At 50.5% G+C, this 12,078-nt stretch overlaps 5 protein-coding genes across 5 annotated transcripts; 3 read left to right on the top strand and 2 right to left on the bottom strand.

Annotated features, from left to right (window-relative positions):
• Positions 1 to 161: 161 nt before the first annotated feature.
• KD926_004394 (putative NmrA-like family protein) lies at positions 162 to 1,226 on the top strand (the record flags this gene model as incomplete). The annotated part of the gene is made up of 3 exons (XM_053097921.1): positions 162 to 470; positions 545 to 639; positions 713 to 1,226. The coding sequence occupies 3 exons, from the start codon at positions 162 to 164 to the stop codon at positions 1,224 to 1,226; spliced, it is 918 nt and encodes a 305-aa protein (XP_052958191.1).
• An 897-nt stretch (positions 1,227 to 2,123) lies between these two features.
• KD926_004395 (NAD(P)-binding protein) lies at positions 2,124 to 3,149 on the top strand (the record flags this gene model as incomplete). Its single annotated transcript, XM_053097922.1, has 4 exons — positions 2,124 to 2,196; positions 2,259 to 2,680; positions 2,762 to 3,062; positions 3,142 to 3,149. 4 exons carry the CDS (start codon positions 2,124 to 2,126, stop codon positions 3,147 to 3,149), a joined length of 804 nt encoding a protein of 267 aa, XP_052958192.1.
• Positions 3,150 to 3,811: 662 nt separating this feature from the next.
• On the bottom strand, positions 3,812 to 7,172 carry KD926_004396 (uncharacterized protein; the record flags this gene model as incomplete). The annotated part of the gene is made up of 6 exons (XM_053097923.1): positions 3,812 to 4,726; positions 5,072 to 5,228; positions 5,299 to 5,314; positions 5,359 to 6,124; positions 6,540 to 6,801; positions 7,087 to 7,172. The coding sequence occupies 6 exons, from the start codon at positions 7,170 to 7,172 to the stop codon at positions 3,812 to 3,814; spliced, it is 2,202 nt and encodes a 733-aa protein (XP_052958193.1).
• Positions 7,173 to 8,314: 1,142 nt separating this feature from the next.
• On the bottom strand, positions 8,315 to 9,415 carry KD926_004397 (glycoside hydrolase family 88/105 protein; the record flags this gene model as incomplete). Its single annotated transcript, XM_053097924.1, has 1 exon — positions 8,315 to 9,415. One exon carries the CDS (start codon positions 9,413 to 9,415, stop codon positions 8,315 to 8,317), a length of 1,101 nt encoding a protein of 366 aa, XP_052958194.1.
• A 693-nt stretch (positions 9,416 to 10,108) lies between these two features.
• Positions 10,109 to 12,004, top strand: KD926_004398 (putative 2-ketogluconate transporter; the record flags this gene model as incomplete). Its single annotated transcript, XM_053097925.1, has 5 exons — positions 10,109 to 10,486; positions 10,565 to 10,842; positions 10,908 to 11,426; positions 11,493 to 11,704; positions 11,763 to 12,004. 5 exons carry the CDS (start codon positions 10,109 to 10,111, stop codon positions 12,002 to 12,004), a joined length of 1,629 nt encoding a protein of 542 aa, XP_052958195.1.
• Between the last annotated feature and the right edge of the window lie 74 nt (positions 12,005 to 12,078).

Consider the following 12,078-nt stretch of genomic DNA (forward strand, 5'->3'; position numbering starts at 1 on the left):
CCGTGCTCTGACTCCTTGAACTCAACAATCCATTCATTCAGTCGAATATACCCCAATTCCCTCCAACTCTACCACCGGCGATTTCAAATCCAGCCCCCAATCCACCCCCGCAGTCGAAACAACAACAACAACCCAACACACAACACCCCGTATCCAAAAGAATGACCCTCAAGTACCTCGTCACCGGCGCCACGGGCGGTCTGGGCGAACAAGTCCTCGCGTACTTCGTCAACAACCTCCCCGCATCTGAATTCGCAGCTGCGTCCTCGCGCGAGTCGAATCGCCCACAATTCGAAGATCGAGGCATTGCGTTCCGCCACGCGAACTACGATGACTCGGAGTCGCTCGAGGCTGCGTTCCACGACGTCGAGAACCTACTCTTCGTTAGCACGAACGTGTTCGATAATGAGAAGAGGCAGAGACAGCATGAGAATTTCATCAATGCGGCGAAGAAAGTCGGCGTGAAGCATGTATGCGACCGTTCTCTCCCACGTCTTTCGAAGCAAGAAATAGAGCAATTGGTTAATTTCCCTACTATGTATAGGTCTGGTATACATCACTCGCCTTCGGCGGATTGGAATCCACCTCGAAAGCAGCCGTCCAGCAAGTCCATCTCACTACGGAAAATCTCCTGAAAGAGTAAGTCACCACCAAATCACATCACTCGTTCAGCACATTCCAAGTCCATCGAATCTAACCACCCTACCCACAGATCCGGCGTCACATACACCTCCATCCGCGAAGGCGCCTACACCGACGCCTTCCCCGTCTTCATCAACTGGTTCCCAGAGACGCGCACAATCTCCCTCCCCTCCGACGGGCCTATCGCGTTTACGCTCCGCAGCGAGCTCGGCGAAGCCACGGCCCGACTGATGATCGCCGGCGGCCACGAGAACAAGATCGTGCTTCTTACGGCGCAAGAGGCCATTCGGCCGTCGGAGATCGTCGACGTGATCAACAAGACGACCGGTCGGCAGGTCGCGTTCGAGATCGTCTCGGGCGACGAGTACGTGCGGAAGAACGGGGCGAATGATCTGGGTGGGAAGCCGGCTGCGTTCTTTGAGATGGTGAGGTCGTGGTGGGACGGTATTGAGAAGGGGGAGTTGCAGACGACACATCCGTTGATGAAAGAGGTGTTGGGGAGAGAGCCGGTCAAGGCGAGTGAGGCTATTCGGGACTTTTTGACAAGGAATCCGGATTTTACGTGGCATCAGAATTATGTCTAGTTTAGGCGAGGATGGTCGTATATCATGATAATGACGTGGTTTTGAATATCGAAATATAGCATCGAAATATAACATTGAAATTAAACTTGATTAAATTTCCTTTCACAATCATTATGAAAACAGATTATTATCTATCTCTCTTGTTGATTAACGAACGGGTGGGACAAAAAAAACAAGAGCAAAAAAGAAACCTCCCCGACTGGGAGTCGAACCCAGGTCTCCCGCGCTCGTTCTCTGCTGAGTGACAAGCGGAAATCATGACCGTTAGACCATCGAGGATTTGTTATACTAGCAGTTGCAATATCCCGTTACTCAAACCTAAACATCATTTTCATCATCTTTGGCTCTCCTTCTCTCGACGCATTCTTGTCTTTGTGCTCACATCGCATGCATTTTTCACGATTTTATCTTCTCTTCGTTCATAACTTCTTTTTCTTTCTTCAACATGATGGTCTTCCGGAGTACGCCATGTCGATCCACTTCATCCTTAAATAGACCGAGCTAGTTGAAATATATACTAACCATCCGGGTCCCTTGAAGTATGACATTACATTCAGAGAACCGCGAAATAACTTAATGCAGGTGAACTTCCCCTCTAACCCTGAATCTATATTCTATCATGCAACATTCATGGGATGAGCAGGGGGAAATGTCATGATTGCCTCGTCTCGAGGTCCCCCCCTCCCCTCCGCGCCGATCTTCCCCGCGCCGATCTTCCCCACTCATCGTCGACTCGAGGGCTGTTCCAAGCCATGCAACCATCTGGGTGTGATCAAGTCGTATGCTGGTAATTGCAAGCCATGCAGTCTAAGAATCGCTATAAAAGGGCAACTGCCACTGCAACATCTAATCGACAATGGCCCAAAATCTCCTACTCTCGCAGGAACTACCATCATCATGGCCACCACAGCTGAAACATCCAACCCCGGTCCTCAAACCCAGGTTAGCTTGACCTCAAAAGTCATCGCAAGTAAGCCCTCCCTTAAGACCCTGGCCTAAATCAAACTCATCAGCTCATAAAAACCCCTTCAGTCACCGGCGCCAACCGGGGAATCGGTCTCGGAATCGCCGAATGCTGCCTCACCAACGGCGCCGCACGAGTCTACTCAATCGACATCAACCAACCCGGCGAAGAATTCACACAGCTCTCCACCCGCTACCCAAACCGCCTCTTCTCCCTCACCGCCAGCGTGTCCGACGAATCGACCATCACGGCCGCAATCGACCAGATCATCGTCGAGGCCGGAGCCTTGCACGGTATGGTCGCCAACGCGGGACGAACGCACCATAAAGCCGCGCTGGACTTCACAACCGAGGAAATCGAATCACTATTTAATGTTAATCTCTTCGGGGCGTTTTATACCGCGCGCGCGGCTGCGCGCGCGTTTATTAAATTAGGCATTAAGGGCTCCGTCGTGTTTACGGCGTCGATGGCTTCGTATCGTCCGAATAAGGTATGGGCTGTACATACATCGGGAAGGAAAACCTACCATCTCGTATACCCTTCATCCAGTGAAAGCATTAACACAGACCAGCGCGTCCCATCAGCCCCCTACGGCGCCTCGAAGGCCGGCATCCGCAACATGACGCATACCCTGGCCATGGAGTGGGCGCAGTACGGCATCCGGGTGAACAGCGTTTCCCCGGGTCTGGTGAACACCGCCATGACGTATTGGGTGCCGCAGCAGCCAGACTGGGAGCAGCAGATGAAATACTACGGGGGATTTCCGCGGTTGGCGGAGGTGCAGGAGCTGGGGGGTGCGTATGTCTATTTGCTGAGTGATGCGGCGAGCTATACGACTTCGATTGATATTCCGGTTAATGGGGTTGTTGGGAGTAAGTGGACTTTTTCTTTTCCTTTCATCTCTCTTTTACTTTTAGAAGCTTGGTTGTGTACTGGTGCTAATGGTCATAGTTTGTTGATACATGGGGTATGGACGAACGGGAGGGTTCTCTGGTGGATAAAATGGACAGCCGTGATCTTAAAGGCAAAAGAGCCTCCTATCCTAGCCTTTAACATTGGCATTTTCTTTGCTAGCTTTCTTTTCTGACACATAATTTCCAACATGAAATATCGCTATCTGACCAACCTGGCTAGTGTGCGGTCTGCCTTGCTATAAACTCCAGACAAATATCTGTAGGGACAAGATACTATAGTCTCAGTATCTCTTGAAAAGCTGTCAGAATCTTTGCATATTACATCGTTCAACTCATTATTATGATGTGTCCATAAATCTAGGGGACCGTTGCTACCACCCCCCTTTGCATGCTACCACCCCCCCCTGCCTGAATTGTGAGGCCAATATTTTTCTGCCGGACATATTTCTGCCACCATCGACCATGCTTCTAACACAAACTTGAGGTACTTACATTTACTATGCAACCTCCTAATTAAATGAAGTCACTTTCGTACTCTACCACCTACCATGTCAACTGCATGGCGCTAGTCCCAAATAGGAAATAGATGCTGTTTTCAAAAACTCTGCAGAAATGAAAGAATCAAGCTATTCTGGGTTAAATTTCTTGAAGAATCGCATGAGAATTGTAAAAAAAAAAACTCGAGTAATTTGCATTAGATCAGCCATTTATGGAGCTCCCCGACGTTTCCTGAGGCGGTCGGGCCAGGAATCCTCGCGCTGGACCGTACATGAAGCTATTCCCGCCCCCTGCGATGCCTGTAGTGTCCTTTTACGTCCTCGGCCGCGCCCACGGCCCCGTCCACCTTCCTGAGAAGCTTGTTGAGCTTTCTGGGCCGTAGATGAAGCTATTCTCACCCCCTGCGATGCCTGTTGTGTCCCTTCACGTCCTCGGCCGCGCCCACGGCCACGACCACCTTCCTGAGATAGCATGAGCTCGAAGCCGGAAGGGTCTCGCTGGGTAGAGGTATCTTGGGTACTTGCTTGAATGTTTTCGCTGCCGCCGATGAAGTTCCTAGCGCCTCGGGGGCGCCCTCGCCGGCGCACTTGGAGAGGATCCTGGAGTAGGAATAGCGGGTTAATAGGAGGTACAAATACACTGTACAAATGCCAATGTTGATAAAATAACTTAAGCTCAAAGCTCTTTTCCTCTTCTTCGTACTGCATAATAAGATGAATGCATGGAAACCCTGCCGTATTCTTCGAATTGCAGGTACATAATAGAGGAATCGGTTGCTTATCTTCAGCTTCCGGTAAGAAACGGTTGTAGACATTCTTCGTATGTTCAATAGCCTTAACCGAAACCCGTCCAAAAACAAGCTTAAAGAGCTGCTTCCAGCGAGTATTAGTAGGCCTTTTTATCTTATCACTCTCGATCGCGTCGGTGAGCTTTTTGAATTGAAGATTTACAGCATTCTCAAAGGTGCGGAAAACAACCAGTAGATCATTAGTAGAGACTTGAAGGTCCTGTTTAAGCAGCCAGTGAGCTCCTTCGGTCCGAGAGGTCGCGATTTTATTGAGATGAAGGTATTTTGACGTGTATTCATGGAGAAAGTACATAGGACAGCTATCCAGCCACTCCTTCTGTAGATATTCGAGTAAAGGCTCGAAAATTGGCTCCTTGTAGCTTTCTTTGAATTGCCTCTATCTTTCCTCCCTTTCCTCGGTCGTAATAGTATAGACGATGCGAATCTATCGCTGTAGCATCTTTTCCCATGCTTTATTAACTAATTCGCGGAGCTCTCGGTCTATCTCTGCTTTCGTCTGACGCTGTAAGGAAGCTAAGGAAGCGGAAGAAGCGAAAAAAACATTAGCTAATGTTTCTTGCCGAACTTTTGCTAGCTGCTCTGCGAGTATCGGACGGCCTTTCTTCATAATATTCATGTTGATATGCTATAGACAAATTATATGCTTTGTAGAAGGAAAGACAAGCTTAATAGCATTTATCAGTGCTTCTTCCTTATCCATGAGGATCGTCTGGGGTAGCTCAAGGCTAAGGGATTCGAATGCTTCAGCAAGACAGCTTAGAATAACTTGATAGCTATCTTCCTTCTCATCTTTCATGAAGGCGAAGCCGACATAAAAGCTAGATCCAGTAGCGGCAAAGCCGACGATATTGAGCAATGAAAAGCCGTATCGGTTAGTTTTATACGTACAATCCATTGAAATAACCTATGAATTTGTTCTAAGCATCGCGATACTCGATCTATGCATACAGAATAAGGCTGTTACATAGTTCTTATCGTCTATTTTATGCTTGAAGATCCATTCGCCATCGCGCGGAAGCTCTATCAATAGAGCTTGAAGAGGCGTACGGCCGGCAAGGAACTCTGTATAAAACCTTCTCCGTAGGTTATAGATGTCTTGGGCGGTAATAGATGAGTCTCGATCCTCCTTTCGAAGTGCAGTAAGGATATGGCGAGTTAAAAGACCCTGATCAAGCTGCTTCCGAATGTCTTCCGCTTTATTGGATACTTCCGCGATGCGATGGGCTACATGGGTTGATACCGGCGAGGCTTCATGGTTATGGGTAGAATTCTCTACTGTAAGACGCCAGGTATTGCTCTCTTGTAGCCGTAGGGAGATCGAGAATTGGCACTCAATCGCGAGCGTATTTGACTGCCGCTGGCGCTTATTACCGGCAGTCCGATCTCGATACGCCCGTCCTCGATTACAGCATAACCGGACTGTCTTTATGACTCCTTTTTTTGTACGCTTCGACCGAAGAATCGAGACTGCGTAACCATGAGGACGGGCGAAAGCATTGATTGCAGTAATTCCTTGCTCTGGCGTATCGTACTGTTGATCGAGAGGGGGTAGCGGGAAGGTATGGAGGCTTGATATCGGCGGCGAGGACTCGGGAATAGCGTCAGGAAGGCTTGACAGCGCGTCATAGAGGCTTAGTATCGTATTTTGATGGCTTGGCATCGTCGGCGGGGACTCGGGAATAGCATCAGGCTCAAAATCGGACGGCGAATCAGGCTGCGAGGAAGCCATCGTAAAGGAAAGTGAAATGTGAGAGAAATGGGTAAAAACCGCGAGTTATGAGTAGAAAAATGGGAGGTTTGAAGGCGTAAACAACAATTTTTTTGAATTCCTTATTGGGTACTACAGTGGAACAGGAGTGACTTATTTTTACTAGGAATTTACATAGTAATCGGAGGTACCTAATGTGTGATATACATGCAGGGTAGTAGGTAGCAATAAATAAAAGTTCGAGGATGAAAGCGGTGAGAAAAGCGGTCAGTGTTGGCCTCGAAATTCAGGCAGGGGGGGGTGGTAGCATGCAAAGGGGGGTGGTAGCAACGGTCCCCTAAATCTAACCATCTCACACTTAAAGTTCTACCCAATTCCAAACCCCCAACAAACCCCCCCTAACATGCTCCCCCAACTGTACCCTCCAAACCCGATGCTCATTCAACGCGAAAATCTCTCCCTCTCTCCCAAAACAAAAGTTCGCCACGCCCCCATCCACCAGGATTCGTCCAAGCAGCACCCCACCGGGCGACCACACATGAATCCCGTCGCCACACCCGCTATACACATTCCCTTCTAGATCAAATTTAATGCCATCGGGGATGCCGCTGTCGGTCATTGCGAAGAGTCGTCGGTTCGTGAGGAAGGGGGAGTTGCGGTAGTTGGTTGTGTCGAATGCGTAGCTTTGATCAGGTAGTTAGTCAATTAGGTAAATAAACAACACAGAAACCATGAAGATGGAAAGTCTATTCGAGCAACGCGCAACGACCAGAGGGCAAAAAAAGGGGAATGGGGAAAAGGGAAAGGCATACATTGACGACACCCGCGCATCATCCACATTCCATCACCACTCAACCAGTGCGTATCAGTCACATATAAAGTTTCCCCATCCGGCGAGAAACAAAGCCCATTCGGCTTGCCGAATCCATCGGCCATTGCACGAATACTTCCCTCCTCGTCCTCCTTACCAGTTTCTATCTTCGCATCTCTCAGCTCTGCCACCACTTCCGACAACGATGAGGAGGAGGAAGATAAGGATGGCGGAGGACACCATCTATAAACCTGACTCGGCAACCTCGGTTTTTCACGAAACCCTTGCTCGAAACTATACGTCGGGTCCGTGAACCATACCGATCCATCACTGTGCACGACGACATCATTGACCGAGTTGAATGGTCGGCCGTAGAACGAGCCCACTAGGAGTTTGGATTCGTACGGATTCGTACGGCTCCGTCAACGAAAGGCTGTAGATGCCGCTAGGGGAGTCGAGGGATCCCTGGCCCCAGATTAGGACTTCGTTATCGTGTTAGGAGAAGAGTTCACGCCGCCATTGGCCATGGGGATGGAGGTTGGAATCTCGTCGCATGATACCGCGGCGGTGGTTAAGTTGATGCGTGGGATAAGGACTTTTTGGTTTGTCTTTGTCTGCGTCTCCGTCTTCTAGATCTGGGGTTGTGTTTAAGTGGAGTTTGCCTCGGTGGTAGTCTCCTCCGTCAGGCGAGCGCTGGTTACGATGACCGTCCCTTTGCTGGGGAGGTAGATCCCTGCTTCATGGGCGAATGGGTAAGATGTGCCGAGGATGGAGAGGAAGCGGGGATCGTGGACGCGGAACGCAGCTGGATCGGGTTGCGTCATGGCGAGGTTTACCTATTAGTTAGTAGATAGTTACTATGTGGAGGGATGAGCTGTTTCTCATTCAGGGAGTAGGCTATTTGCAAGGCCTCTGGGGTTGTTGGCTGTTGAGGTAACTCGGGGTAAGTTCATAGCGAAGAGAGAAGCTGACTTGAGTCATTGACGGTTGGTGGGGAAAGGCGGGGGCTCGTTCCGAGGCGATATACTAGAAGCTTAGCTGTCAGGGCGATAGGCGACGTGCATAAGCGAGGATGAGGAATAATTATGGAGATAACACTTAGCGATAAGCAGCTTTTCCATCTGTGTTTATTTATTTGCGCATCGTGATTATTTTCATTGTGGGAGGTCTCAAGTGCAAATATTTATCTAATGTTCTGCAATGGCAGTTTAGGGCCGGTCAAGATGCTGGGGATCCACGGAATACAAAAGCTGCTATGAGCAAAAGCCTATAACTCATGATAGAGCCTGAGAGCATGCAAATGCAAAACCTAAACCATCTATATGCATTGATATATATTCATAAATAAATGTATCGTAACATCTTATCTCATCTAACCCCCAAATCTATAGCGTGCCCCGCAGATATTCCCCCAAAGCCATAATAGCCATCGCCTGGCCATACGGCATAGCCGTCAAAGGAATCAACTTATAGAACTCCAAACTATCTCCCATACCCGTTCCGAAACTCGTGTTCTGCAACTCTCCGGCAGCATCAACATAGCCCAGAACAGAGGTGATGGCCTTCTCCGCGACCTCGCGATACTGAGGACCCAGATACCGCTTGCGGACGGCCTTCAGGATGCCGTACGCGAAACCCGCCGTGGCGGAGGCTTCGGCGTAGGAGTCAGCGTGATCGAGCAGAGTGTGCCAGGCGCCCGAAGGGTCCTGGAGACGCTGGAGGCTCTCACACTGGGCCTCGAGGGTGTCGATGAGGTGGATGCGGATGGGGTCGGTGGGTTGGAGGTCCAGGAGCTCGATGATCTCCGGGATGACGATGGTGATCCAGCTATTACCGCGGGCCCAGCGGGCATTGGCGAAGTTGTGGCCGCCGTCTTCAAAGGTCCAGCCGTGGTAGAAGAGCCCCGTGCGCGTATCGAACAGGTACTTGATGTGCACGAGGAACTGGCGCTTGGCTTCCTCGATGTACGCAGGCCGGTTGAGCAGCTTGCCAATCTTGGCGAGCGGGAGCACGGTCATCATGAGCGTGTCGTCCCAGAGCTGCTGGTAGTTCTCCGTGAGATAGGTGGCGTGTTGCATGCCTCCGTAGCGCGTGCGGGGGAGGTCGTGCATGGCCCATTCGGCCCAGGCGTCGAGCCAAGGGAGATAGGTAGCGTTGCCCGTCTTCTCGTAGACATAGGCCAGAGTCAAGAACACGGCCATGGTGTTGATGTTCTTGGTCGTGCCGCCTTCAGCGAAACGGGCGGCGAACCAGTCCTCGATGATGCGCAGGAGGTCCGGGTTGCCGGTCATCTCGTAATACTTCCAGATGCCGTATAGACCAATCCCGTGCGTCCATTCCCAGCCGGCCCAGGATTTAGTGTCGATGACCCGACCATCCTGGAGACGCAGCAGGAATTGACCGGTGGCATCTTTGATGTTGACCAGGTTACGGATCAGCAAGTCCACTTTCTCGCGAACCTGTGGAGGCGACGGTTTGGAGGCCATGATGGAAGATGTTAAATGAAAGGCGAGAAAGTAAAAAAAAAAAAATTAAGCAAAAAAATAAGCAAAGCCAACGACGAGGCGTGTGACGGACGAAAGGCTGGAGGGGGCGTGCACTAATAACCCTCTCCGTGCGGAGTCACGGTTGATTAGCGGAAGAAATGCGGGCAATTCTCCGCGTGGGATCCTGTGGCTTCGGGCTATCACCCCCCGAGTTTCCTGCGCCAAGCTGCTGCCAAATTATGGTCGAGCAGTCGCCATTGGCCCTGTCGTTAGCGAGCTGATGGATCAGCTCCCTCCCGTCCAATGGGCCCCTGCCGTCCCCCGTCTTTTCGGTCCATCATCCCCGCGCCCTTGTCCCCAGACAGGGTCTACTCCGGAAATGGCCAGCAAAGAGGCAAGAAAAAAAAAAAAAAAAAACTGGGGAATGCTGTCCGGGGATAATGAGATGAGCAGTACACCGTACCACTAAATAGTAAGTAGTAAGCCACACCGGCACTGTGCTTAACATTCCCTGCTAGGATAAGTGTGTTGATCCCTCTCCTGTTGACCGATAATAAAAACCTGAGACCACCCCCCCCTGGGAGGACCGCCTGACTTGTCTCCTTCCTTTCCTGCTGTTGGCACGTACTGCAGAGGACCTTTCGCGGCTAGCTTTGTTGCCCGTCCTCTTTTCCTTTTAGATCTCTTTCGGTCATGGCTCAAGATAAACCCCCCTCGGTGTCGTCCGGCAAGGGCAACATCGACCCCGTGACTGCCCCGACAGCAACGGAAATGGGTGATTTCAAGGACAAGAAAGACATCTCGCATGTTGAGCGAGTGCTCTCTCCCAGTGACAACCCGAAGAAAGATGACATGGACTTTTCGAGGGTCGACAGAGAGGTCCAAGAATATGCCACACGAGGTCAAGTCGAAGTCGACGATGCTACCAGTCGTCGACTGCGACGGATGATCGACCGGCGTGTGCTGGTAATCATGATCTTGACATATTTCCTCCAAGCCCTTGATAAGGGAACGATGTCGTTTGCTTCTATCATGGGAATCCGAGAGCAACTGGGTCTGCATGGACAGCAGGTTTGCCGTCCCTTTGAGCCCTCAAACCCTTTCAAACCCAAGACGAATGAATGCTGACCGAGTCCCCTCTCCACCCAGTATTCCTGGTTGACAACCTGTATTTACATCGCCGTTTTGGTCGTCGAATACCCCACCAACTGGATTATCCAACGAGTCCCCATTGCCAAATACCTGGGCATCAACATCATCCTTTGGGGTACATGCTTGGCCTTGCACGCCGCCTGCCATAACTTCGCCGGCTTGGTCACGGTCCGAACCTTCCTCGGTATTTTCGAAGCCGTTTGCCAGCCATCCTTCGTGATTCTATCCAGTATGTGGTACAAGAGAGAAGAACAGGCCAACACTGTTACATATTGGTAGGTGGCTAGCTCCTCCCCTAAGACCTGGGGGCATCGCATGGCCTGAATCTAACATCACGCAGGTACATGATGAACGGAGGCCAGCAAATTGTCGGAGGTCTCCTGGCATATTGCTTCAGTCTAATCGGCAACGAACGCGTTATCCAATCATGGCAAGCCCTCTTCATGACATACGGAATCATCTCCGTGTTCTGGGGGGGGTTCGTCATCCTCTGGATGCCCGACTCGCCTATGCGAGCCAAGTGTTTCACTGAGGAAGACAAGCATTTGATGGTCGAGCGTGTCCGTGGCAACCAGACAGGCTTGCAGAACAAGGAATTTCGCTCATACCAGATGTGGGAGGCCTTCCGTGACCCTCAAATGTACTGTTACTGTGCCATCCAGGTGTTCACAACCTTGCCCACTAGCGGTCTTGGAGCGTTTGCGAACATCATCATCACCGGTTTCGACTTCAACACCCTCCAGACCCAGCTGCTGGCCATGGTTCTGGGTTTCTATATCATCATTGTGCTTCTCAGTTCCGCGTGGCTGGTCAAGAAAACCCACCAGAACTTGTTGGTCATGATGGGCTTTATCATCCCGTATGTTTCCAAAACCCTCCATAGTATCTTGCACGCTTGAAACTTTGACTGACGCTGTGTTTGAAGATCTTTTGTCGGAACCATCGTCCTCATGACCGTGGAGAATCACAACATGAGCACCAAAGTCGGTCTGCTCATCAGTTACTACATCACGCTTTCCTTCTGGTCGGCTCAGAATCTGTGTCTCTCCATGGTCTCTCGTAACATTGCTGGTGCCACCAAGAAGTCCGTGGTTGTTGCCGCGACTTTTGTCTCCTGGGCCGTGGGTAATGCGATCGGTAAGTAAAGTCGCAACAGTTCCCAAATTATGGCAAGCACGAAAGCTAATGAACCCAGGCCCCCAAGTGTTCCTCGAATGGGATGCTCCGCGCTATTTAATTGCCTTCGGTGTCCATCTTGGTTGTTACTCGGCGATGACTCTGGCTGTCATCTTCTTGCGCTTCTATTTGAAGGCCCAAAACAAGAAGAAGGAGCGTATGTTGCAGGAGGCGGGTCTAGACCCCAACGATGACAACCTTGGCCGTGCATTTGAAGATCGAACAGACCAGGAAAACCCCCACTTCCGCTACATCTATTAGGACAAAGATTATGACGACAATGCTGATGAACGAGCCAAGTTCTGGTGTCACTGCCTGTTTGCTTTTTGCCATGA

This window comes from Aspergillus affinis (assembly GCF_023601865.1).
Source record: "Aspergillus affinis strain CMG 70 chromosome Unknown NODE_20_length_373750_cov_87_641216, whole genome shotgun sequence".
Lineage (NCBI taxonomy): Eukaryota > Fungi > Ascomycota > Eurotiomycetes > Eurotiales > Aspergillaceae > Aspergillus > Aspergillus affinis.